Source organism: Parasteatoda tepidariorum, chromosome 7 (genome assembly GCF_043381705.1).
Source record: "Parasteatoda tepidariorum isolate YZ-2023 chromosome 7, CAS_Ptep_4.0, whole genome shotgun sequence".
In the NCBI taxonomy this organism is placed as follows: Eukaryota; Metazoa; Arthropoda; class Arachnida; order Araneae; family Theridiidae; genus Parasteatoda; species Parasteatoda tepidariorum.
The window spans coordinates 90,934,415-90,960,073 of NC_092210.1; the positions used below are offsets into that span (position 1 = coordinate 90,934,415).

The 25,659-nt window shown below is 28.7% G+C and overlaps 2 protein-coding genes across 5 annotated transcripts in view; one reads left to right on the plus strand and one right to left on the minus strand.

Moving 5' to 3' along the window:
- The window catches only part of LOC107452356 (SMC5-SMC6 complex localization factor protein 1), a 42,515-nt gene that overhangs the window by 14,517 nt on the left and 2,339 nt on the right, over positions 1-25,659 (plus strand). For 3 of the 4 annotated variants that reach the window (XM_043049405.2, XM_071182942.1, XM_016068810.3), the window contains exons 5-11: positions 3,568-3,712; positions 8,651-8,822; positions 13,345-13,499; positions 13,604-13,680; positions 17,454-17,509; positions 20,255-20,443; positions 22,370-22,486. In XM_043049405.2, coding sequence (XP_042905339.1) covers positions 3,568-3,712; positions 8,651-8,822; positions 13,345-13,499; positions 13,604-13,680; positions 17,454-17,509; positions 20,255-20,443; positions 22,370-22,486 — 911 coding nt within the window. The remainder of the gene's footprint in view (positions 1-3,567; positions 3,713-8,650; positions 8,823-13,344; positions 13,500-13,603; positions 13,681-17,453; positions 17,510-20,254; positions 20,444-22,369; positions 22,487-25,659) is intronic. The other variant, XM_016068812.3, reaches the window with a different exon arrangement.
- The window catches only part of LOC107452357 (DNA-binding protein RFX6), a 52,694-nt gene continuing 37,128 nt past the window's right edge, over positions 10,094-25,659 (minus strand). The window contains exon 18 of the mRNA XM_043049406.2: positions 10,094-10,340. The gene's annotated coding sequence lies outside the window, so the exon portion shown is untranslated. The remainder of the gene's footprint in view (positions 10,341-25,659) is intronic.

The following is a 25,659-nucleotide window of genomic DNA, read 5'->3' on the forward strand; positions in this document are numbered from 1 at the left end:
TCAATTGCTCTCTTTAACAAATGTTTGGATTTCACATGTCAATTCCATCTAACTCAAGCAACTGATGTGATAAATGAAGAATAATTATCACCATTTGTTTTACAGCAAATAGATAACTAAATTTTTGTGTCAGCTCGGAATTTCAACTTCATGTCTAAGGCCACCATTAATTGTTTTACACTTATCAAAAGGCACTGTTGCAAAAGATCTAGCAACTAAACATCGTTAAATTCATGAGTTGAGTTTGTAATTACTAGTTGGTGCATTTTTCAAATCGACAATAGTTTCAACTTGTATTAATAATTAAAAAACAAAAGACGATTTAAGTTGAAAATAATTTTAATTTGTAAAACTTTTAATCTAAATAGAAAAAAAAATTTCAAATAATGTAAAATACTTAACACAAAAACTTAAAAAAATATAAGTTCACAAATAATCTATTAGTTAATCAGTTCAGTCTAGCAAAATAGAAAAAATAATAACTTACGGATTTTAACAGTTTTGGCATCCAGTTTGTCAATAATGTTTTGGCAGCTTTGTATTTTAGTTGTCAAATTAGTAGTTCTCTTGATCAAATGCCTGGATTCTTCATTGATTCCACTAAAAATATTGTCTGCTACTCTAGCAAATTGTAATATATGACAAATGGCATTAAACGTTCGCTTATTAGCAGACAAAACATCTATATTTTCTTTTTGTGTGCGTAATTCAGATTTCTCATCTTCTTGTTTAGAGCCATTATTTATTATACATTTATAAAAAGGCATTGTTGAGAAAGAAAAACATCGCTAAAGCTTTAATTTCAGAATCTTAAAGTCTAAACAGTTCAGAAGACAATGCCAAAAATTGTTTTAAGAACAAAATCATTTCAACTATTAAAATTAAAACAATGCCGAAACTTTTTTTCAGGTTTTCACTAGTTAAATTTAAATTATACTTATCATATTTAAAACAATCTTCATCATGAAATCTCAGAATGCATTCTTAATCTTTCCAGTCTAAATGAATTTGATGTTATTAGTCCAGCTTGCTCAGTCAACGAGATCTAAACTTTCAATAACACGTCTTTCTGAATTTGTTTTTCTATGATTTCTTCAAAATTATGAAATCGTTATCCCAGTGATTACGTTAAAATATCCTTGAGGTAAACTAAAGTAATGCACAATCCATTTTTTTTTTTTTGCAAATTAACACCTGTAAAGAGAAGTTTTCCAATCAATTCAAAGTTCCCACTTTTTGTGTGTTTACATTCTAAACATCTGCTACTCGCACCACCTGCCTTTCATCTACCAGACTCACTGAAAAAATCCCAAAAAGTGATCTGAGCAAGTTCGCCTTCCTCTTCCTGCTACCTCTCAGATAATAACAATGAAAGTAGATTTCCGTGTTGGAAGGGCGAAGTTCACATTGAATCAGAGACTGGAATGTTCTTCCTCTTCTGAGCTGTTTTTTTCTCTTAGTAATGTGTTCGTGTTTGATTCAAATTTAAGAAACGCTTACTCATCAAGTTTATTGTTAGTGTTCTAAAGCTTTGTTTAATTCTATTTTAACAAGAATATTCTTTCGGTTTTACTTACTAGAAACTATAATGTTAGTCTATACTGCTAGACTATATTGTTCTACTTTATTACTCATGGTGCGAAGCATTTTTAAAAAGTGCTTCATTTTCTCGTTTCGAAAATGAGATTTTGCTCTTAACCATGTCGATTTTTGCCACGTATTATGCAAATGCATGCTTTTCACATTGTTCTATTCAACATTTTCACAATTCATTCAAACACAATGCATTTCGGCGTACCGTCTGTCCGTAGTGTGTCAAAGCGTCAATGATTTTACTTGTTTGATGAGATATTTGCGAGTCCGTATGCATATATACTGCACTGGGTATGGTGAGATTATTGCACTCTCATGTGCAACTTTGCTGCATTTTGCAAGATATTTTGAATTTTAGACTTCATTTTCCATTCTCTGATATCGAGCCGAAAAATCTCTTGATCATTTTGACAGCCGAGATTCTCTCAGAATATCATACCTGTATATCAATAACTCAAAAGAAAAAAAGAAACGAAGTTTCTGAAGAAATGAGTTTATTTAAAAACATTAGTAATAAAGAATGTCACAAACAGAGTGACGAAAAGAAAGAATACAAAATGATCTGCTTCAACAGAAGCTTAAATACAGATAACAGGTGACGTCATGATCCACGCAAGAACGACCAACAGCAAATGAAAATAAACTGGCCGATCCCCGCAGACCATGACGTCACCGACGCAAGTTGAATGCATGAGATCGACGACGGAAAATCGAACCTCATACCTTTTAACTTCTATTATTTGTCTAACATGCGGCCCCCTCTCATGCCTTCAACTTTTACAAAAAAACACACATATACAGTTTATCAAAATCCTCAATAAACTAAAGAAATATTTAATTTCCTTAAACTAATACTTAAGCTGTTTCAGTCCTGAAACCACCCAAAAGATTAAACTTTCACAAATACTTTTGAACAGAAATTTTCCACTTCTAACTTGGTTAAAGGTTTTGTAAAAATGTCCGCTAAGTTAAATTTACTCCTAACGTGCTTAACAGCAAAAAATTTATCATAAATTAAATTTCTTAAAAAATGATACCTTACGTCGATGTGTTTCGTTCGACTATTTTCAATAGGTGAATGAGAAAAATCAATTGCAGATTGGTTGTCACTAAATATAATACAATCACTTAAATTTATGTCTTCTAAATTCAATTCTCTACACTCATCTATTATACGCTTGATCCATAGGCTAATGTAATCAAAAAAAAAAAGAGTTCTTTGTCAGAAACTAGTTATTTTATAATGATCAAGTTAAGTCTTTTAAAATTATTTTGCATTTTGTTAATTTATATAGTGCTTTAAAAGTACTTAAAAGGTGCTTATTTTTTCTTGAAAGATTTGGCTACGCGTCTTGTTTAATAATTCTTATGTTTATGTTCAATTAATTGCTGCAAAGGCCAGGATAGCCCGGTTGGTAGGGCATTGGGCCCATCTCCAAGAGTTTGTGGGTTCGATTCTCGCCGGCCGTAGGCTCCCCGTGTAGTAAATGGTGACTGATGCACATTAAATCTGTTGAGTCGCAAAGTCCTCCATGTTCCCATAACAAATCAATACCTCTGGGGGTTCTGATCCAGTAGTTTCCCTGTCTTCTGGATTGTTTCAAAATTACAAGGCTATGGAGTTGAATATTAGTAGTCGTAAGTCCAAAATTGGGTCGGCTGTTCAACGATGGATAAAATAAAAATATAAAATTAATCTTGCTTCCTTCCTTATTCATTGATATTTTTTGCTCACAAACTCTAATATTTGACATAACAAGTAAAAAAATGAAATTTCATTGGATTTTCATTGAAAGTTTCTTGAAACACCTGGAAAAGTCAGGGAATAGTTTTTTTTTCCTGAAATTAAGTAGGAACCGTGTGTCATTTTCAAATATATGGTAACTTTGCATGCTAAATCTAAAATTTTAGATATTTTTCATTAAAAAAAATGTTTTCCTGTATCAGTGTTTGAAAATGCATTTTATTTTTCAGAGTTTTTTATCAAGGATCTGAAAAAAGTTTGGTTATGGATTTATTTTGGCCAACAAACTATTCCAATTTAATTGCTGACAAAAATCCCAGACAGCTTTTAAAGTGGATAAATGAAATCTATCTACACAGTGGTCGCATATCTAAGGTTTGTGTTATATTTACTCTTAGGTTAAACATTAAATTTTTGAATATTTTAGCTAGGGAACAGCGATGGCTCAGGGGACGGCTCAATGCTGAACAATGCTCAACGCCATAATCTTGAGGTTGGTCACGAAATTCTAGAGCATCAACCCCTAAAAGAAATATTTTGCTGTTGTAGTTTAAAGACCCAAGTATAATTAGAGAAATGAGAAATAAAGAAAAATTATTTTTCTATTTCAGAAAAGAAACTTGCATTTAATATTTATTAAGAACTGTTTTACATTATTAATATCGATATCCCCTGAGTTGTGGTGGCTCAAGGGATAGAGCGCTCGCCTCCCAATGAGGTAGCACAGGTTTGAAAACCAGTGTTGGCTGGTCGATACAAACTCTGCACCCGGCTTGCACCGACCACAGTGCTGACAAGGTAGACGGATCATGGGTTATAGTCCCCTTCCTGTCAGGATAATTGTGGGAGGTTTTCCTCCATGTAAATGCAAATACGGGTTAGTTTCATTAAACAGGGTAGCCACCTACCTTGAAAACCTGGAATTATCAGGGAATTTTTTTATACTGGAAAAAATCAGGGAAATTTGGATAAAACCCTGAAAGAATAAGGGAATTTTAAAGAAAAGCTGGAAATTTTTTCTTTGGTAATTTTTTTAATTTCACTAATTTAAATTATTTACTAATTTTCTTAATTTAAATTATTTCATCCATTATACCCACTTTTTTTAGACGGAAATGTATCTCCAAACAATATCATCAACTTAGCGATACTTTGCTTGCATCAAAATTTGCTCCATTACAGCTCTGTTAAACTAGAATGCCACATAAAATTCTTCCACAGTTGCTGAACGAATGTAGAAACCTTTGACCGCTATGGGACTGTGCAGTTTAGGAAAGATTGTGGTGGAGGTTGAAGAAGATATTAGGATATTAGCTTCTGTTTTTAAAATCTGTTTCTAGGCTGAATCTATTTATGGCTCAAGTTTGTTCCGATGCTTTCGTGGTAATTTTTTTCCATGTTGATGAAATGCTTTTGTATTTTTAACTTTTTAAAATTCTCCAAAGATTAGGTGATTATAATTTAATAATAATAGATTTTATATTGCACTCTTTTTCTGAAAGCTTTTGTATTCCCATTCAAAGAAATCTGTGAATTATTTTTCCTCAGCAAACCAACCAATCACGCATTCCCCCCCATCACTAACAGAAATGTTTGTCGACAAATTGTTACAATTGTTGCATTAATGCTAATTTTTTCTATTTCATTTTAACCTTTTATAACATATTTTAATTTTTTTTTTTAAAAAAGGATTTTTTTTAAGAATTAACTATATTTAATTTTGCTCTTTTGTTGGTCAATATATGATTTTTGATTCAAAATTTTGCACTAACACATTAAAAAATAAATTTAAAAAATCTTGCTAAATTGTCAAAATATATTATTTTTTTCAAGATGATATGTTAAAAAAATACTAATAGTATCTTGCAGAAAAATATTAGTGCTAGAGAGGTTTGTCGCAGAAAGTCCAAAAAATTCTGCTACAGGGATATTAAGTATTACTAACACATTTAAGATCTTTGATTAAAAAATGTGAGGAAATAAAAAAATAACTGCTTCAAGTAAAACAAAATTAGATTTTTTTTTTACTAACAGAACAGGAATTTTACCTAACCTAATTTCAACTTAAGGTAAAACCCAACTTTAAAAACATGCACCAAAATCTGTTATCCCTCAAAAAAAAAGTTTCATTGCAAGCAATATTATTAAAAAGGATATTGCTTGTAAAGTATTATTATTTAAATGCAAACCAGTTGTAACAAACAATTTAAATATTGAGTTAATGCTCTTCCATCTTTATGTTGTAACTTTTTTGATAATGATAAATTTACTTTTAATTGAAGTTATTTTTATTATTTCAAATGTTTGCATTTCTATATGTTCACAATTTATTTTCTATGTTTTCATATTTTTCTAAAAAATATTTTTTTCTTTCTTAGTTATTATTATTTTTTTTTATTGCAACAGTGTATTTGCAACACTTGTTTTGGCATTAGCATTTTCATGAATCACTTCTTTTTTTCTTGAAAATATTCATTTTGTCGTACGACATAATTTGTTTCTTAGCATGATTTCGATGTTAAGTTTAAGCAATTTTAAAATGTGAAGCGTACTGAAATTAATTTACTTATAGCATTAAAAAATGAGAAAACTTTCATTTGTATTAACAAAAGTTTAATCAATGTCATTAAAAAGAAAATTTAAAAGTAGAAAAAATATTCATAGTAGATAAATAAGAGTACATAAAGAGTCCCAACAAGGTTTCTGCAGTCCTTGAAAATTTTTAGTAGTGGTAATAAATTTAGGTTAATGCTAGAATATATTTCTTATTTTAATTTACAACTTTATCGTTAAGCGGTTTAGCAAGGTTGAATTTTCATGCACCTTCTTAGGAAAACAATTTTTAGTTGTGGTTACACAGAAATTAAAATATCGAAATTTTATTTATATATATATACACAATTGAACCTGTTTATCTCAAAATTTCTATAATTCCCTACATTTACTGTCTAAAATCAATGTATTTTCCTTGCTTATGTCGAATTTTTTTCCTTCAAAACCTCCGTTTCTCGAATTTCTAATAATCGAGCACAAATATCAAAACTTTCTTTATCTGTAGAACTCGTAGACAGAGATAAATTTCGTGAATCCACAGGAAGTAAGGATAAATAGGTAGGGAGTGTTTCTTGGAATTTCAGTCACTATCCTTGCACTTCCTTAACTAGAAAGGAATACGATGATTCTGGCAGTAAGTGAGGGGTTAATGAGTAGTGACCATCAGGGGTTAGCTTTTCAACATAGATAAGAAAGCTATAAAAAACAGTTGGTACACAAACTTGTAGATGCCATTGATGAAACAAGTTAGATGCTATCGGATTTACTGTTTTGCCTGGAGAAATGTGTCTCTAAAAACGACAAAAGGGTTTTAAAAAGCTGGTTTTAAGAATAGCTGTGAAGATGATAAATAAGAGGATGAAGGCATCAGTAAAGAAGAAGAAAATGTTAATGCTGAAAATGCAGTGCCAGATTTCCCAGAATGGAATGCAATAAATTAATTGACATTAATTTTGATGATGTTTACAAGTGGGCAACTGCCTGGCAACATGCAGAACATTGACAGATGCGGACATCATAGATAATACCAAAGGAATATCAGATGAAGAGGAAGAAGCTGAAGATCATATTGATGAATCAAAAGTGAATGCAAAAGAAGTAGAAAAATCTGTGGAATTCTTATAAACTACTATTGAATCCCAGGAAAATATTGGCTATGAGGAATTGGCAATCTTTCTAACCTGAAAAGAATAATCGAAACAAATAAGGTTATACTTCAAAAATCTTCGAAAAATTATTTTCAGTGTTTAATGTATGTTAAAAAACTTATGTAAATAGATGTATGTGGTATAATTAATTTAAAGAAATGTCTGTATTTTTCTACTAAAAACAATTAAAGCACTTTTAATAGAATTTCTTATTTAAAATTAGTTCCCGTGTAACTCGAAACCTCTTTATCTCTAATTTTTCGCCTTTCCTGTGACATTCGAGATAAACAGGTTCGACTGTATAAATAATATTCAAATAATAGTATTGACATTTTTTAATAAATGCTTATTTTTGTTGACTTGAATTTTGAATAATTGTAATAATTTTTATCTTTTATTTTCTGCATCAGCTTTCACTTTTATTAAATTCTTACTATTAGTTCTCTATCTGGTTCAAATTTTTAATCGTTAATAAAATACTTTTTTATTCATCCACTCAAGTTCAAATAAATTTTTTTTAAATTTGTAGTGCATGACGTTAATACAGTTTTTTTCCAATTCCAAATATTAATTCATTCGTTAAATAAGAATGAGCGAAGAACGAAATGAAATTTTTTGATTGGTTAAGCGTTACTCATGGTTTTAAATTTTACTGTAAGGGATTCAGATTTTAAAGATAAACATCAGTTATAATTTCTAACTTATAGCTCAATTTGAACAAAAAATATAGTTTATTGCACACATTTAAATATTAAATTATTTTATATTCGCTGCGTCAGATGAATTCAATAAAGAACATTACGTGGTAGCACGTGTGGTCCATGTCACCCAATTTATACTTTTATAGTTGTCAGATACCAAAAAGCCTTTTTTTTTTTTCAATTCCTACTATTAGTTCACACTCTCCCGATATATATTTATATATCTTGTTCAAATTTTCAATAATTAATGAAATAATTTTTATTCATTCACTCAAGTTCAATGTTAATACAGTTTTTTTCAAATATTAATTTATTAATTAAATTTAATTAATTTATTTTAGATTGGATTTAGAATTAAAATTAGTGAAAAATTATTTAATAAAAAGTAACTAAAATAAAAATTTTCTTCGTAGACCTAAGTAGGAATTAAATTTTTTCTGTATTACTTGTTGTAGTAATGTTCTTGTAAAGTTAAATACAAATAGAAGATTTAACTTTGCACCTAACAAAATCTACAGTTTGTTATTCACTTCAAAAAATTTTAAGTAAAATATTTTTTAGAAATCTATCATTTTTTCCTACTGTGGTAAAAAATCTTGACCTCTTACACTCATAAAAAAAAATTTTTTTCTTCTAATTCTTTCTTTTCTTGATTTTAATTCCAAATTTTTTCAGTTGTAATTTTTTTAATGTTCTTAAATAAAATTTGATAATAAGGGGATTTTAGTGCCTTACATAAGCATCGCTCATTTTCCTCATATTCCCTAGATTGCTTAATTATAAGTAAATCTCAATCCCCTTGTGTAATATTTGAATTTATGTAATATTTAGGTACTTATGTAATATTTGAACGCCCCTTATATGTGGTAATTAAAGTTTTTGTTCCTAATTTGAAATATTTTTTTTTACAGATTAGTGCCTTTCATAGTCTGCATAAATTGCTAAATCTGATGATACAGTGTATTGTTCATTTAGAATACAGCTCAGATAAAACGGAGACTTCAAACATTAAAGCAGATAGTTTGATTTGTCACAGTCCTTGTATATTCGAGATTGTGAAGGTCATTTTTAACATTTGTAAAGGTATTGCAAAAAGTCCTAGTTTCTATTTATTTTTTTAGAGTAGTGATTCTCAACCTTTTCTTTGTTGCAGCACACTTTTAACGAAATTTCAAAATCGATTTATCAGCGGATTTTTTTGGAAACTGTGTAAAATAGTTTATGATAATAATTTTGAATCTGATATAAAATAATTTGTACTGACAAGGATTTGTCCAGGCCACATTTACTACCGTTTAACGGCACTTTCACAAATTCAACTTTAGGAAATTTCACAAAAAACTTTTTCTTAAAATTTTATTTTTGTATCCCGTAAGAAACGATTAATCCATATTTTTGTGTTGATTTTTTAATATAATTTTTAGTTTTCGCAACTTATGTCTAAATTTTCGCAAAATTGGTACCTCTCAGAAAACTTAAAAACCTGACTAAAAACACAACAGTACGTTTATTAAAGGATTAATTACAAGTTAATTGCTATTTTTTTAATTTTATCATTATTATTATTTTTTTTTGCTTTTTATTAACTGTTAGTTTGTTTCTATACTTATTAATTGTTAGTTTTTTTACATTAATTGTTATTTTTTGTGATTTCTTAACTTGTTTATATGATAATTATTAATTGTTAGCTTGTTTTTTTCTTTCTAAAATTTGGTGGCATACTTTAAGAATTTGAGGGCACGCAAAAGTGCTGCGGTGCAGTGGTCATTGTTCTAGAGTATGCTACTTAATTATATGTTATTACTAAGGGGCTGTACCCTCTGCTTGTTTTTGCTAATAAATGCATTGTTAAATAGATAAACAGTTCTGTTATTGACTGTTGGCTATAAATAGATTATGAAATTAATGCAGAAAATTATAGAATTATAAAATCCAAGTAGGTTTTAATAAATTAACATGGATTTGATTTTACAATCTACAGTGTTAGTTACTGATATTATTGGAATAAAATTTTAAACTCATTTTTCTGCTCAGTTAGTATTTTAACTTCATTCACAAACTTGATTTTGAAAATCTTATTTCATTTTGTTGCTATAAAAATCTTGTTAAATATTTTTTTTAGCTACGAGATTATTTAGTAATAATGCAAAATGTAATTCTTAATATTGCCACAGATTCATATTCATTTATATCATGTATTTAGTGAACAGTTTTGTATCAAATTAATTATAAAAGTAAATGTAACTAACTAAATGGTAAATATTGCTTATTTACTCATTGTAAAATGATAACTAGTTGTTTTTGTCATAGAATGATGCATAATAAGGTAATATGTAATTACTTTATACCCTAATAAAGATTGTTAGTTTTCAACCTTCAATTCTGAATAAGGCTCAAAATCAAAAATTTCTGACCATTACAAAATTTTTTCTCAAATATTTCTAATTATGGAAAAAGACATGTGCCCACTGTCTTTCAAAGTCCACTTCTCTCGTAAATTTGGCTCATTTCCCTGAAGTTACAACAAATATATTCTGTTCCAAAATTCATAACTTGATTGATCACAAAACTTTTTCAGGGTTTCCACTCCACAGGGAAAACCTGGAAAATACAGGGAATTAAGAAATCATCTTAAATAACAGGGAATTTTGAATTTTTTCTTATAAACAGAGAATATTTATTTCTTATTTTACAAAATGTTGGCCTCTCAAAGTGTGAATTATGAGTTATTTAAAGAGAACTCAGCTATACTATACTATTTCATTTGCTGTATTATTTTTTTTTTTATGTATGTTGAACTATTTTTGATTTCTCTAAGTTTTTCCAGCAATTAAAACTAGTGTTAGTTATCCTGATATAGCACATACACTTGCATAGTGATTTTGTGTTTCCTCTTAATATATTGTATATATTATATACAGGAAACTTTTTTTTCCAGACTTGAGTGGCAACCCTTTTTTAAAGAATTTCCATTAAAAAAATTATTATAATTTTTGAAAATAATAAGTGTTATCATCAGTTTACTAGTACAACAGTTCTATGATTGCCAATCTGACAAAAGTAAAAATCAAATGTTTCGAACCTATTTCATACTCTCGTTTCAATTAAACACATATAAATACGCAAGCAAAACATGATTTGTTTTACAAATTTGAATAATGTAGCACCCTATGGCAGAAACATGGCAACATTGTCTCAGAACGTTACACAGCTCTTGCAGAAAGATTTTTCTTTAAAAATGTAAAAAAAAGAACTTTAGTTTTCTACACGTAATATTTGAATCATGCATTTAGATAATCACTTTTTGATGTGCTCAATTTGCACCGATAGTATGGTAAGTCAATGTAATGTTTTGATTGTATATTATTGGTTTTATTATTAATGATTTTCATGTGTATTTTAAATATCCTGACATATTTCAAAGAATATGGAAAATTTGAATCGTGCATTTGAGTATTTACTTTTTGAAGCAATGATTCTATGGAATTTTCGACAGTTATCGCCGTTGATTTCTCCATAGTTTTTAAATCCAATATTTTAGATATGATATTATTTATTACAACAACTTAATCTCCAAACATATCAAGCTTCCCAGAAATCCGTTTCGGGCGATTTCGTCGTCAATCTATTTTTCAGCGATTACTGCTACGGATTTCATGATTTTTTAATTATTTTTTTGTTGTGATGATTATTTACAAAATGCGAAGAAGGAAATAATTTGTGCATCCCCCCCGCAACAAAATATGAGAATATCACCCATAATATTAGAATAAAAAATTATTACATGTTCTATTTAAAAAAAAATTATAATTTTTTGTATTGTTAACACAGCACTTTTGATATTTTAAATTAGTAACATATATGTTTGTTATTATTTAAAGTATCTTGCAGAACAATAACAGTGCTAGATACAGGGTGAGTAGCGTTTTTAGAAAGTGCTTATGTTTAATTTACATTTTTTGAAAGCTTTTAAGGTGCTTTTTTATTCCGGGTTTATAAAAAGTGCTTTATTTTCTATCTTTAAAAAAAGTTTTTTTTTTGCCGTATTGATTGTTGCTCTAAATTACGAAAAATGCATGATTTTCATAATTTTCTCTGCAATATTTCTCAGAAACTAGTTATTTTAGTGTGATTATGTTAAGTTTTTGAAAATATTTTTGAATTTATTGATTTTTTTGTTTATAAACTAAGAACTTTAAATGATAGAAAAAGTAATTTTTATTACTGCACAGATCCTAATTATGATTTTTTTTTTGGAAAGTGATTAAAAATATGTTTTGAGTGCTTAAAATGTACTTAGAAGATGCTTATGTTTTGTTGAAAAATCTAGCTACGCACCCTGTAGAGAGTTTTGTTGCAGATAGCTTGAAAAAATTCAGCCACAGGGATGTAGGACATCAAATATAAAAAATTATTTCAGTTAAAACATTTTATAAAGAAGTTATTTCAATTATTCAGTTTTAGTTTTTGTCATGTTGGATATACTTGGCATTAATGGCAGTGATAGGGCGCAAACATATTGCAAAATTCACTTGACTTAGAACTCTTTGAATGTGAGTTTCTAGTTCAGCAGTAGTTTTGGAGTTATTTCAAGGGTAAGAGATAAAGTGATCCTAATTTATGATTTGAGATGCTTATTACTCTTTAAGAGGGTGCATATTAATTTTAAAAAGTACTTAAAGGTGCTTTTTTCATTGGGTGTTTTTAAAAAGCCCTTAATGTTCCTTTTTTCAAAATGAAATATTTTTTATCATGTCGGTTTTTGCCATGAATTATGCAAAAAGCTTTCGTTTCACACTATTTCATTCAATGTTTTCGCAATTCCTCCAACCACAATAATATTAGGATGTGTGCACTAATAAAAAAAATTTCTTCCTATTATTGAAAATTCATATATATAACTGTGTGNTAGATATGTATGTATATATATATATATGTATGTATATATATATATATATATATGTATGTATATATATATAGTGCTCCGCACACTATTATATTGATATATTTTGCTTTGGCTATATTGATACAATATTAGAAAGCACTCCTTTTTGCGGATATAATTGTGTGAGCTGATGAAAATATTATATGTTTTATTTTCTATATTTTTATAAAAAAAAAATTTCCTCTTTTTTCGAATTTTGATTGTTTTTAAATATTATTTTTCTTTTTTCCTTTTTTCATTGTTCTGTAATTTTTTCCATGTTTTCTCTATATTTTGAGTTTTCTCTTGATGAGTTATCATATATATATGATCTTTTAATAATAGAAAAAAAATGTTTTATTAGAGCATATATCCTCCGTATCATGATCTGTGGAAGAATAAAATCCAAATCTTAGCAAGTCAGCTTCCCTTGAGAAACTTTAAAAAAAAAAATCACAGAGAGACCAATTTGAAAGGTATGACCCCTAGCTATCCCCAAGCAAACATCTACATGTTTTATTAAAAAAAAAATATTTGCAATCTTAAAATCTATTCGGCACCTTGGCGATTGTAGTTGGCGTGACAGATCACGATATGGAAATATCCCCTTATGTATTTTTATTTCAAAATAAAGAGTTTAAGAATTAGAATTCTAATTTTGATTTTCTTAATTTGTTTCAGAAGTTTTCAATAGTCTGAATAGTTTTAAGCACTTCTTACATCATTTATCATCAAAGCCTGTACAGTTCAAAGTATGCGAGTACACGCTGTATGAACTTCTTAACTCTAGTCAACCATCTGTTCGTAAACTTCCTCAGTGTACATTACAAACCATAGTATGTGTGCTTTTTTTAAATTAATATTTAAAATCGTTTAAAGTAAGGTAAAATTACATTTGTGATTTATGCTTACTTGAATATTATTCATTATCTGTTTATAGGTGACCGTCTATATGTTCCCAAATAAACTGTCGACTGGAAAAAAGGGCAGACCAAAAAAGCAAACAATAAATGATTTGTGAGTAATTTTTTTCTTCTTCTTCTTGGACACTACAGTCTATGACAGGCCAAGGCCGTCCCAATAAGTTTTTGCCATTTTGATCTATTCTGCGCCATGGCCTTCCAGTTAGTTATTCCTATTATCTTTAGATCCCTCTCAACTGCATCCAGCCACCTAGTCGGTGGACAACCCCTCTTTCTTGTACCTTCTGGTTTTTAAAAAAAGTTACTTTTTTTTAATTAATTAGTAATTTTTTAGATAACTATTTCTTAGAAAGTGGTATTTTCTGTTTTTTGTTTATTTATGCTACTCTGCAGTACTGAAGAAATTAAGTTCAAATAATTATAAGTTTTTGCTGTTTACACTTCTAAAGCTTAAGTTGCTACTCCAAAAGCAATAATTGTATTAGGTTGATTTAAAAAAAAAACTGCGTTTTTTTTTCTGCAAGAGACAGAGTTGAGAGTACAGTCGTTGTGTTGTGCAAATTTATAATCGTTGTGCAATAGTATAGTCGTTGTGTTGTGCAAATTTTTGTCATTTTTGAGAAAATGCTGGTAAATGTTAGTACATTTGAATTTGCCAGTCGCTTTATATATTACAATTTTAGTTTTTTATTCTGTTTTTTCTTGATTTTTATTTTCTATTTTTTGCTTGTTAATTTTATTTTACATTTTTTGTTCTATTTCATATTGTATTGGCATATTTTGCTTTGGCTATATTAATGCAATATTAGAAATCGCTTTTTTCGGATATAATCGTGTGGGCTGATGATGAGATTGCATCTTTTTATTATTTTTTTTCCTTTCTTTTTTTTTAATTTTTGAATATTTTTTAAAGAAAATTTTTTATAATTTTTTTTTACTTTAAAATTTTTTCTTCATATTTTTCCATGTTTTCTCTATATGAGAGAAGGTACAGATAATGTTTTATTTTTATATTTTATATCCATCTTTGAACAGCCAACCCAGTTTTTGGGTTTACGACTACTAATGTTCAGCTCCGTAGCCTTGTATAATTTTGAATCAATCCAGAAAACAAGAAAACTCCTGAATCAGCGGGTCCGTTAACGGACCCTTCGCAAAATATTTTAACTTAAAAATGGACCTTTCACAAAATAATTTATCTTTTAATCGGACCGTTCACAAATTTGTTTATCTTCATTATTGTTTTGTTAATGGAATAAACCCTTCCCAGGGAAAAAAAAGAGAAACAGATGTAAATGAACTAAGTTTTGTCTTCGGCAGACGCTTCTTTCTTTATTCGTCCGAAATAAATATTCGGTGCTCAGCAGTATAGGCTAAATACCAAATATTTGTATGTTGCATCTCTAATTTAGTAGCAGCAATTGCTGTTTATTTTTTTAAAAATCTCAAAACTANTCATTGTCATCATTAGTCAAACCACAGTAATTTTTGTAATTTTTCCCTCTTTGCAGGGCAGGTAGTGGATTAGCTTTACATAGATCCTCGCATTTGAGTTTATCTCAATGATATGAAAATGCATGTTGCCTTAAACAGGAGTCTGACTAGAAGAAATTTGGGTCCGTTAACGGACCCTTCGCAAAATATTTTAACTTAAAAATGGACCTTTCACAAAATAAGTTATCCTTTAATCGGACCGTTCACAAATTTGTTTATCTTCATTATTGTTTTGTTAATTGAATAAACCCTTCCCAGGGGAAAAAAGAGAAACAGATGTAAACGAACTAAGTTTTGTCTTCGGCAGACGCTTCTTTCTTTATTCGTCTGAAATAAATATTCCGCGTTCAGCGGTATAGGCTAAATACCAAATATTTGTATGTTGCATCTCTAATTTAGTAGCAGCAATTGCTGTTTATTTTTGAAAATAAAATTTTTTTTAATTATAATTTTATAGTTTTGAGCATAATCTTGTATATACAGTAAAACCCCGCTTTAGTGAACTTTCAAGGGACTGAAGTGTCGGTTCACTATAACCGGGAGTTCACTATATCCATTATGCGGGCAATTTAACTAATGGTTCCTTAACTCCTCCCTTTTATTACACATTATTCAAATAAATGACTGAAAAATATTATGTACAGTAGGGAACCGATTATCCGGAACGATCGGGACCATTGCTATTCCGGATAACTGATTTTTCCGGTTTTCTGAACCGCTACAAAAAGCCGTTTTTTTATTGTCAAACTCAACTAAAAAAAAAAAATATTTGGAAATAATCTTAAAAAGAAGAAAAAACAATGAATTAATGCACTAATGATAATTTCCAAAATAATGGTAAGTTAACATCTTTCAAAAAAGAAAGAAAAATCCTGAAATCTTATGAGGAAAAAAAAATTTTCTTAAGAAAAATGGCGAGAAAATTTATCGAATTTCGTTCCGGTTTTTTGGTTTTCCGTTTTTCTGATTTCCGGATAACGGGTTCTGTACTGTAGTAGCAAAAAATGTGTTTTTTTTCCATAACTCTTCGTCTTGCATACTAAAAAATTAGTAATCTTTAGCTGATGAGCAATCCTCACCATCAGAAACACTTCCCGACTCTCAGATAATTTTTCCTGAATTTCTGTTATTCCGCTTTTTAAACCTGTCTAACCTGCCATTCGAGCACATAAAAGTAGTCTCATAAAATCGCTTAGCAAATTCTTCGACATTTGCCAGATACTGGAAGATTGCGGCTTCTTCGATTGGTGAACCACTTCAACAATGTTTCTTCATTATCTTTGTGATCTGCTTTTCTCAACTTTTTTCCACCATCTAAATCTTTTTCATGAGCAGAAATTATTAATGGCCTATTTTTCCATATATTACAAACTGCAGATTTGGATAGTTTATATTCCCTGCAAATATCAGCTTGATTGCATCCATTTTAAATTTTTCTGATTATGCTCATTTTGTCATCAATGGAGGACGTTTTACGTTTACTGCTAGCCATAGTTAAATTTGAGACACTTGTTTGCAGGATTTATTTTAACTGAACTGAGAGCAAAAAGGAGTTGAAATGAGGGCTTTATCAACACATATTAGTGTCCAACTCTTTGACTGATAATAAATAATTACTCATTCCCTCTGAGAAAAATGCATATTGATTACGCTGACACCTTACAGGTGCATCGTCTGCCTGGGTTGGAAACATCTGCTTGGTTTGTTTAGGGATGGGAAAGTGAGATAAAAGAAGCAAACAAGAAAAAATACTTATCACTACTTTCCCCTCTATAGATGGTTTTGAAAATCGGTTTATGTATTTAATTTGAAGTAGAAATTTCAAATTAATAAAAAAAATTTTTTTTTAAAAATCAGTCGAAGACAGAAAAAAGTTCACTATATCCACAAAAAATAACATCCGTCAGAGGACAGAACATTTCGTTCACTATATCCGGGAGTTCAGCGGGGTTTGACTGTATTTACAATTTAAAAACTCCTTGAAAAAGTTTTTTGCAATAACAGGACCCTATTTGCACAAATTCACAAAAGCAGGACCCTGGTTGAAAGAATGAGACTTAAAGTTTATTTTATATTCACAAATTATGAGTAATTTTTTCGCAATTTTACAAAAACTGACCTTTCACAAAATGTGTGGACAGACCTCTGCTAAAGTAAAAACTCCCCTAGTCATAAAAGAGTATATTTTTCTTCCATCTATTGTGTTATTTCTGGAGGGAAGGAATCTACCCTCCCTGAAATGCACTATTCTTGTTTCTATAGCAGCAGACGGCTTTGTAGTGGAAGAAGTTCTTACAGTAGACAAACTATATAAAATTAGTTAAGTGGAATTTTTAATTATCTAAGTGTTTTATAACTTCCTTATCCCTATAGGTCACCAGAAGATGAGAGCAGAGAAAATGAACAGGCTGCACCAACCCATAATGATGGTAAGTTTTTTATCAAATTTTGGAGTTGTAACTAACAAAAATGTTGTAAATATTTAATTTTATTTTCCATTTATGCTTCTGGATTCTAAAAAAATAGCCTTTCCTTGTAAGTAGATGATCATTTTATTCTTATTTAAACGTGAGATTATTTTTCAAATTCTCAACACCTTTATTGCAGTTTATAAAATAATGTTTCTTTTAAACTGTTTTAATGTCTCAAGAAATTAAATTGCATAGTTGTGTGTGTGTGGGGGGGGGATATATGTCTTTTAAAAAAAATTAGATTATATGGTTCAAGAAATTTCACTCCACTTAGTGTTTATTCTGGTTATTATTATTTTTTTCTTGCAAGTTACCAGTGTTTCAGTTTTTCACTAAAAAGTTGTTTTAGAAAGTTTTTTTTAAGGAGAAGTAAATCAAAACACCATAAAATAAAATTCTAATAAAACCTGTCAATGAAATTAAAAAAAAAAGTAATATTACCATCTACCAAATTCATTTTCTTACATATAAATACTTTAATGGGCACTGCATGTTTCCCATTTTTTAAAAAATGGTTTGTTTCGTAATTTTTATGAAAATTGCTTTAATTTTTTGATGTTATGCACTGTAATGAATTTTTTTATATATATAAAAAAATAGAATTTTAGCCAATTTTTTCATAAATAAAACATTTTACACAAAATTTTAGTTATCTTTCGTCAAACATGTGATATGCAAATCTGGTTAACCTCTTACAGTTTTTTTATAGTTTATTAGTTTCATAACTGAATTATTTAGGCTTTTTTATACTAGTACATTTTTCTATTTATATTTTATAAATGACGACTTTTTTACTCGAAAAAATTATGTTCCCAATCAGTGACTATGGAAATATCTCAAAAGTGGGGCTCTGCTCCCTGGATAGATATATATATACCATTCTTGGTAACTAACAAATCAAACACACTTCAGTACTGCATTAAGAACGTGCTATAAAACAAAAACCCTCTGTTTACGCTTTCACCTAAATTTGTATTTCTGTTTTCATATTTTGTAATCTGGCAATCTTGTTATGAAAATTTTCCCGTTCATTTAAGTTCATTTGAATTTGCTACTCGCTTTATGCATTTCGTTTTATGTTTTGTTCTGTTTTTTCTTTACATTTTCTTTTCTGTTTTTTGCGTCATATTTATTACTTTATGTGCTCTATTCTATTTTGTTTGTAAAAAAAATTTTTCAGTGCTCCTCACACTATTTTGTTGATATATTTTGCCTTGGCTATATTGATACAATATTATACAGCACTCCTTTTTGCGGATATAATCGTGTGAGCTGATGAAGAAATTATATCATCTTTTTTATCTATCTATCTATCCATCTATATAGATCGATTATTAACAGAGTTCGAATTATCTGAACCTCACCAAATGGATTAACTGTTAATTTAATTACACAAATTTCGAATGAAAGAAAAACAATGTTAGAAGGATCCCTCACTTATACAGCACGTAGATTAACAAAGTGCCGCATTCCTATTTAGTCATGTTAGCTGCAAATATGATAATGTTTATCTAAACATTAGTGTCTTAAGCACCAAATATTTTTTATCAAAGCACCAGATATTTTTATAAATAAACTTTATAACATATTTTCAGAAGATTAAATACTTTCAATTATTTGTTTTTATTTAAACTAAAAAAACTGTTGCATTTGTTTAAAATTTTTCCATTTTTCACAATAATTAATTTATCAAATATATATATATTTATATATATACACAAATATTAGAAGGGGGATATAAATTCTAATCGGAAAGAAGCTTACGGAATGAAAGTGCAATGAAATATGCATTTTATGGAGCAATATGAATTTGAATTAGACATTTTATTAAAAGAAAATTTACAATGTTTAAATAAAAACCAAATGAAAACAAATTTTTTATTGCGTTCAAAAGTTTCCACGGGTTTAAAAAATTGATAAAAAAAGGTGCTTGGTATCAGTCAACTATAAAAGTAATAAGTATAAATTTGGTGACGTGGACCAAATTTTTCTCTTAAAATCAGGGAAGATTACATTTTTTAATAAAAAAAAGAAACCCTGGAAAACTTCCTTATTTTACCTGGAAAATAGCCAGTCTTAGAATTGCTGGTAACAGTAATCAGTTATTGAGATTCGAGTAAAATAATTCTAACATTTTTGATATTTATTTTATGAAATTTCAAAAAAATCAAAGTTTTCTGTTGAAAAACTGCATGTTATCCATAAAATATGGTATGAATTTCCATTAAAATTTATCCGACATACTGGAAATAGTCAGGGAATTTTTTCTTCTTCTGAAATTGAGTGTGAACCCTATTTAAATTTTGAACATTTTGAATTGACGAGGTCAATACTAACTATTTTGACTGCAGTTTTTTTTACAAAACATATTTTAAATACATAGATGTGCATTTAGGAAGATGCATTTAGATTTTTCTCCAATGCTTGAATGATTTTATTAATTCTTTTTCACAACATGAGCAGAAAAAAAATCTAACTAAAATTGTAATCTTTAAATATTTTTATTTTAATTATTATTTTTAATTCATGCAATTCTACTTGGCTGTTTGGATTTTTGAACTTCTAATTTTGGGATCAACCTAGTGGTGATGGATATTAATGTTTCTGAGTAGTAATTTTGGGATCAATCTAGTGGTGGTGGATATTAATGTTTTGTTTTCAAAAAAGAACTTCTGAGTAATATACAGACCCCTTATATTTTAGGTAAATTTGAGCTTCATGAGCTCATCAGGACAAATAGACCTGCAGATCTGTACATAAAATTGTGTTCTTCTGCAACTCTAGATGTCAATGAAAAAAATAATTTGGGCCAAACACCTTTACATGTGGCTTGCCTTTCTAGCTTAGAAAAGAATGTATGTTACAAAATATTAATTAACGAGTGTTCTTCAGGTAATTGTTCATCTTGCATGACTTTATTTACCCTTTTAGTCCCAATTATGTTAAAAATACTTTCCAATTTTGTTAAGTGTTTTTACTCTTGGCATATAACTATAACAAATTTGCTTTTACCGACGAAAAAAAATTGGGAACGTTGGTAACTTTTAACCAGACTAAATGTTGGGTCGAACATATAATCAAAATTGCTTCAACAGTGCAGAAACCCTTCATGACGAATTCGCTTTTATCTGTGTTCGTAATTTAAAGTTTGGAAAAAAATGAGTTCAGGCAAATCAAGAATAAACTAAGAAGTATGTAATGCTGAAAACAAATTTTCAAAATATTGTGGCGTAACTGCCGCTATAAATATTAAATACCTATTTACTAGTATATAAGACATGTTAACTTGATTCTATCTGGAGGTACCATTTGATAGATGAAGGTTGACATGGTCAATAATTATGTCCCCTTATTAGTGACCCGAACTTGATATGAACTAGCAAACATCACCCATATTAAACAGCTGATTTGCTTACCAAATAACGCTCAAAAATCCTTAATTCTGGTGATGTAAATATAATTCTCCCAGACAATAAATAATGAGCTATAAAAAGTAAACAAACAGCATTAATCAACTAGTGGTATTCGTTCATCAAATTCTATCACAGATAAAATTCTCGAAGGAGTGTTATGTGGCATTTATAGGTATTTAACTATTAATGTTAAATACCTATTCACTGGTATATAAGACATGTTATTTTATCTAGAGGTACAGGGTGTCTGCACACCTGGAAAGTCATGAATTTCGGTATTGAACAAAATTTGTNTTGTTGTTAGGGAGATATTACAACAGGTATGAAGTCGATATGGCACTTCCCCGCTGAAAAATCTAATTTTTAAAATGAAATTGACCTCTTCCCCAATTTCATGGTGTTCTGAATATCTGAATTAGTAGCAAAATCTACACTCACAGTCATATTTTATTAAAATATAAAATGTTTTCATCGTGTTCTTCAAAATTATGATGTTTTTCAAAAAATGAAAGAAAAAACATCGTTTCTAGAGGGAATTGTCTTTTAAACTTCTGTGATTTCAGAATTTTTGTTATTATTTATTTTTAACAATTTAAGATTCTAGCTAAAGCAGGCAAGTCATTGGCTATTTTTTTATTATTCCGAAATGAGAACAGAAAATTCAGGAGTTTTTCCTTCCTTTCCAATGAACGAGAAAAGTGTCTTTGGAATATAATTCGACAGAAAAAAAGAAAAGAATTCTTCAACTCTTTCTTTACTCCGCTTTTGAAATTTAAAATCCATAAGTATGAAGATGCAGAGTATAACAGTTTTGGTTATACCTATTATTTCAATTAATGCTTTTATAATGTTTTTTTAAATTTATTGTTGCTTTTTTGTTGGAGAAAATAATTTCGCTAAAATTCTTGGAATTAGTGATGGAAAGTCACGAATTTGAAAAATCTAAAGTGTACAGGTACCCTTATTTGATAGATGGAGGTTGACATGCTCGCTAATTACATCCCCACAATATCAAATTGACAAATTATGACTGCATTACACAATGGAGAAGTAATCATGCTATAATTTGTTTGCATTTTAATGTTTTGAAAGCATTTTATCTTTTGATTTGCCTAAACTTACTTTTCTCTAAACTTTAAATTTAAAAGTATGCTTTTAGACAAAAAAGCATTTGCCATGAAAAGTTTTTCAAATGCTATATTGCCTTCTTAAAACGCATAATTTAAAGCACTTATAAATCTCTCTGTGATGAGGGAAATATTTATACACATGTTTTGGAAAAAATAACCTCTTTTTTTTGCTAGTTGTAACTAATATGTGTATTTACTTTTACTTGATTAAATGTTTCTGGTTATATTAAAGGCAATTTTATATATTTATATATTTTTTTTAAAAATTATTTTAGAAAATTCCAAACATAGATTGAACTTTAGTGCAGTTGATGGCGAGGGCCAGACGAGTCTCCACATAGCTATGAAGGAAAACAAATGTAGCATCGCAAAAAGTATTTTAAAGCATGGCGGTAAGTAATTTTCTGTTGTTGGCTTATTATTTAGCCCTAGTCAAAATTCTTGATGGTCCATCAAAACATTTTGATGGTTTATGTTGGTTTCACTGTGATTCATGATGGTCCAACATCATTTGATGGTCACCATCATTCAACATATTCCATTATGCGTTCGTGTTTTTTGATATACCAACAAACTTTCTTCGTTCCATGATAGAAAATGCTACTTTAATTCCATAATGGTTAGCTGTCAAGAGAAGTTTCTCATGGACCAACAATCCATGATGGTTCCAACTATACATTTCCATGATGGTTTTATGGAAATTATTGCTGGCTCTCAGGAATATACTATCAAAACAATTTGATTTTTTTTTTATGTTAGCCCATCATAAATTATTCTGAATTCCTTCATTGGGATGATGGGTGTTCATGATCAAACCAACATTTGATTTCTAAGAAAATATGATGGAAATTTCTGATGGTTCAACATGAACAAACCATCAAAGCAGGTTGCTATTCTTATAATGGACCCTCATAAATCAGTCCAAATTCCTACATTGGGGTGATGGTTACTTATGTTGTTTAACATCAAAAAATATAATGATTCATGATGGAATTATTGATGGTAACTTATGTTGTTTAACATCAAAAAATATAATGATTCATGATAGAATTATTGATGGTTACCATCAAGATTATGTTGGTCCATCAATATAAAACCATCGAGAATTTTGATTTGGTTATGTTCTGTTTAATTAAAAAAAATGTTACTTTAGTCTTTTATTTTTTAAATATAAATTTAATCTTTTAAAAGAAAGTAAATATCAGGGTTGCCACACCACAGGGAAAACCTGGAAAATACAACAGGTAATTTTAATCAATCACCTAAAATAACAGGGAAGTTTGAGTTTTTTCTTGACAAACTGGGAATATACAGGGAATTTTATTTCTTATTTTTGTCTTTTAAAAGTGGTGACCACTCAAAACGCTATCTATGGGATATTTTAGCTATACTAAACTATTTTATTTACTATAGCATTATTTGTTTTAAGTAGGTTAAGCTGCTCCTTATTTCTTTAAGCTTTTCCAGCAATTAAAACTAGTATAGCTAAACTAATCTAAGTTACTCAAGAGCAGAGTTTCCTCTTAATATACATACAGGGCAAACACAGATTTGAATGACAATCCTGACTAGGCTTGCCAATATCTAGTAGCTACGAATCTGCATTTTACCCATAAAACGAAAGGTATTTAAAATCGGAACATACATTATAGAACAACCCCTGCAGAAACAATTTATGTTTCCATCTGAACATGTCAACTGATTTATGTCAAAGTTGGGATGAAAATTTTACATGCTGCCAATAATTTTTGTTTCCTTATCTTGGCATTCATACATAATTTGATATTTATTTCATAAAGATATCTCCTATTTTATTTATTTATTTTTATTTTGAAATTTCAATTTGCAGAATACATTGCTGCCAACTTAACTGGATTTTGCCAATTTCTCCTGGTCTACTGGTTTGATTAAAATTCTCGTTTTTGTACATTTTTGAAAATTCCCTAAAATTAAGTAATTTTCCTAAAAAAAAATCCCTATTGACATACAATTTTTGTAGAGATTATTACTTGCTTGCTTGCTTGAATATTTAATTAAGTATCACTAATGCATAATGAAGCGAACCTCATTTATAGAAATCAGTTCAAAAACTTTTTTTGTTCTAAAATGTTTTGTTTATTTTTATTCAGAACTCTCTTTTTGAATTAATTTTAAAAAAATCTTCTTACTATATTTGATGAATTAAATGCCTATTAATATGTGAAATTATGAGTAAACATAATACATAACATTTCAAGTATGTCTAATGTCATAACTGGAAAATATTGCAGTTTTTTTATTTTAATGACGATAAAAATCCCTAAAATTCCCTACTTTTAACATATTTATTACATTATCATGAAATTTATATTTTGTAATATCTACTGGATTTTTTCCAATCTATGTTGGCAACTATTAAAATGAGATTTTGTCATTTTACAACAATAGTAGTAGTCTTTATTAACAATAGTAATTCTGTCATTTTAAAACAATACTGATCTGAATTGTTTATTTTTCTCAATTGTTGCAGAATATTTGTGCAGTAGAAGATCTTTAACGCAAAGCTTGAAATATAAAGCTTTACATTATGTAGATCACTTACCACTGCAAAACAAGACAACTTATATCTGGAATTGATCGTTATTAATGCTTTATTAAAGTAATTTTTAAGAAGCGAATACTTAATTCAAAAATGGGCACATTGCACATTATTTGAAAGAAAGAAAAATTAAAGCTATTACAATCATTAGAAATAAAATCCTTCAAATTTACTATTTTGGTTTTTGTTTGGGATTGTAAGGTGAATGTAGTTTACAGAATTGTGTTATTTAGATTAATCCAATTTAATATATTTTTATTTTTTAGAAAAGTAAATTATTGACACTGTTACTTGAGGGGGTACATGCTTATATTATGATAAACTACTATTTTTAGGTCCCCAATTTTTTTTTTCAAAAAAAAATAATAAAAATAAAAATCCTTAATATTTGTTCTCTAGTTTTGTTATTTTTCTTATCATGCTACATTGATTTAATATTTAGTACTAAATTTTTAAACTATATTATTTATATGCAGTAGTTTTATTAAGATATCTAAGTTTGTTTTAGTTCATATGTATAGAGATGCTGATGAAAATAAACACTATGTTTACCTCACTTTTTCTTATAATTTTCCAAATGCTGAATGACTATTGAAATCAACAGAATTACTTTCTACGAATGAAAATTTACTTAAATGAGTGAAGTACAAGCTTTTTTTTAAAAATAATAATTTACAAATTATTACAAATAAAATAAAACTACATTGCTAGCTTATGGAAATAGGAATACACATTTTTAAAGTAAAAGATTAAAAGTGTTTATACTTCTGTGTAAAATTACATTTTTCGAACTCAATTCAGTCTGCACTTGTTATTCTATACTATAAAACAATCTCTGAAAAATTCAAATTTGAGTTTTTTTATACCTATTGGCCAAATGGGCATTGTTTTGGGTTTGGTGGCGTGCACACCTTATTTGGATGTCATCACACTTTTCACCTGTGTTCAAGAGTAATAGTAAACAGTGCATATGCCTCATCATTGCAT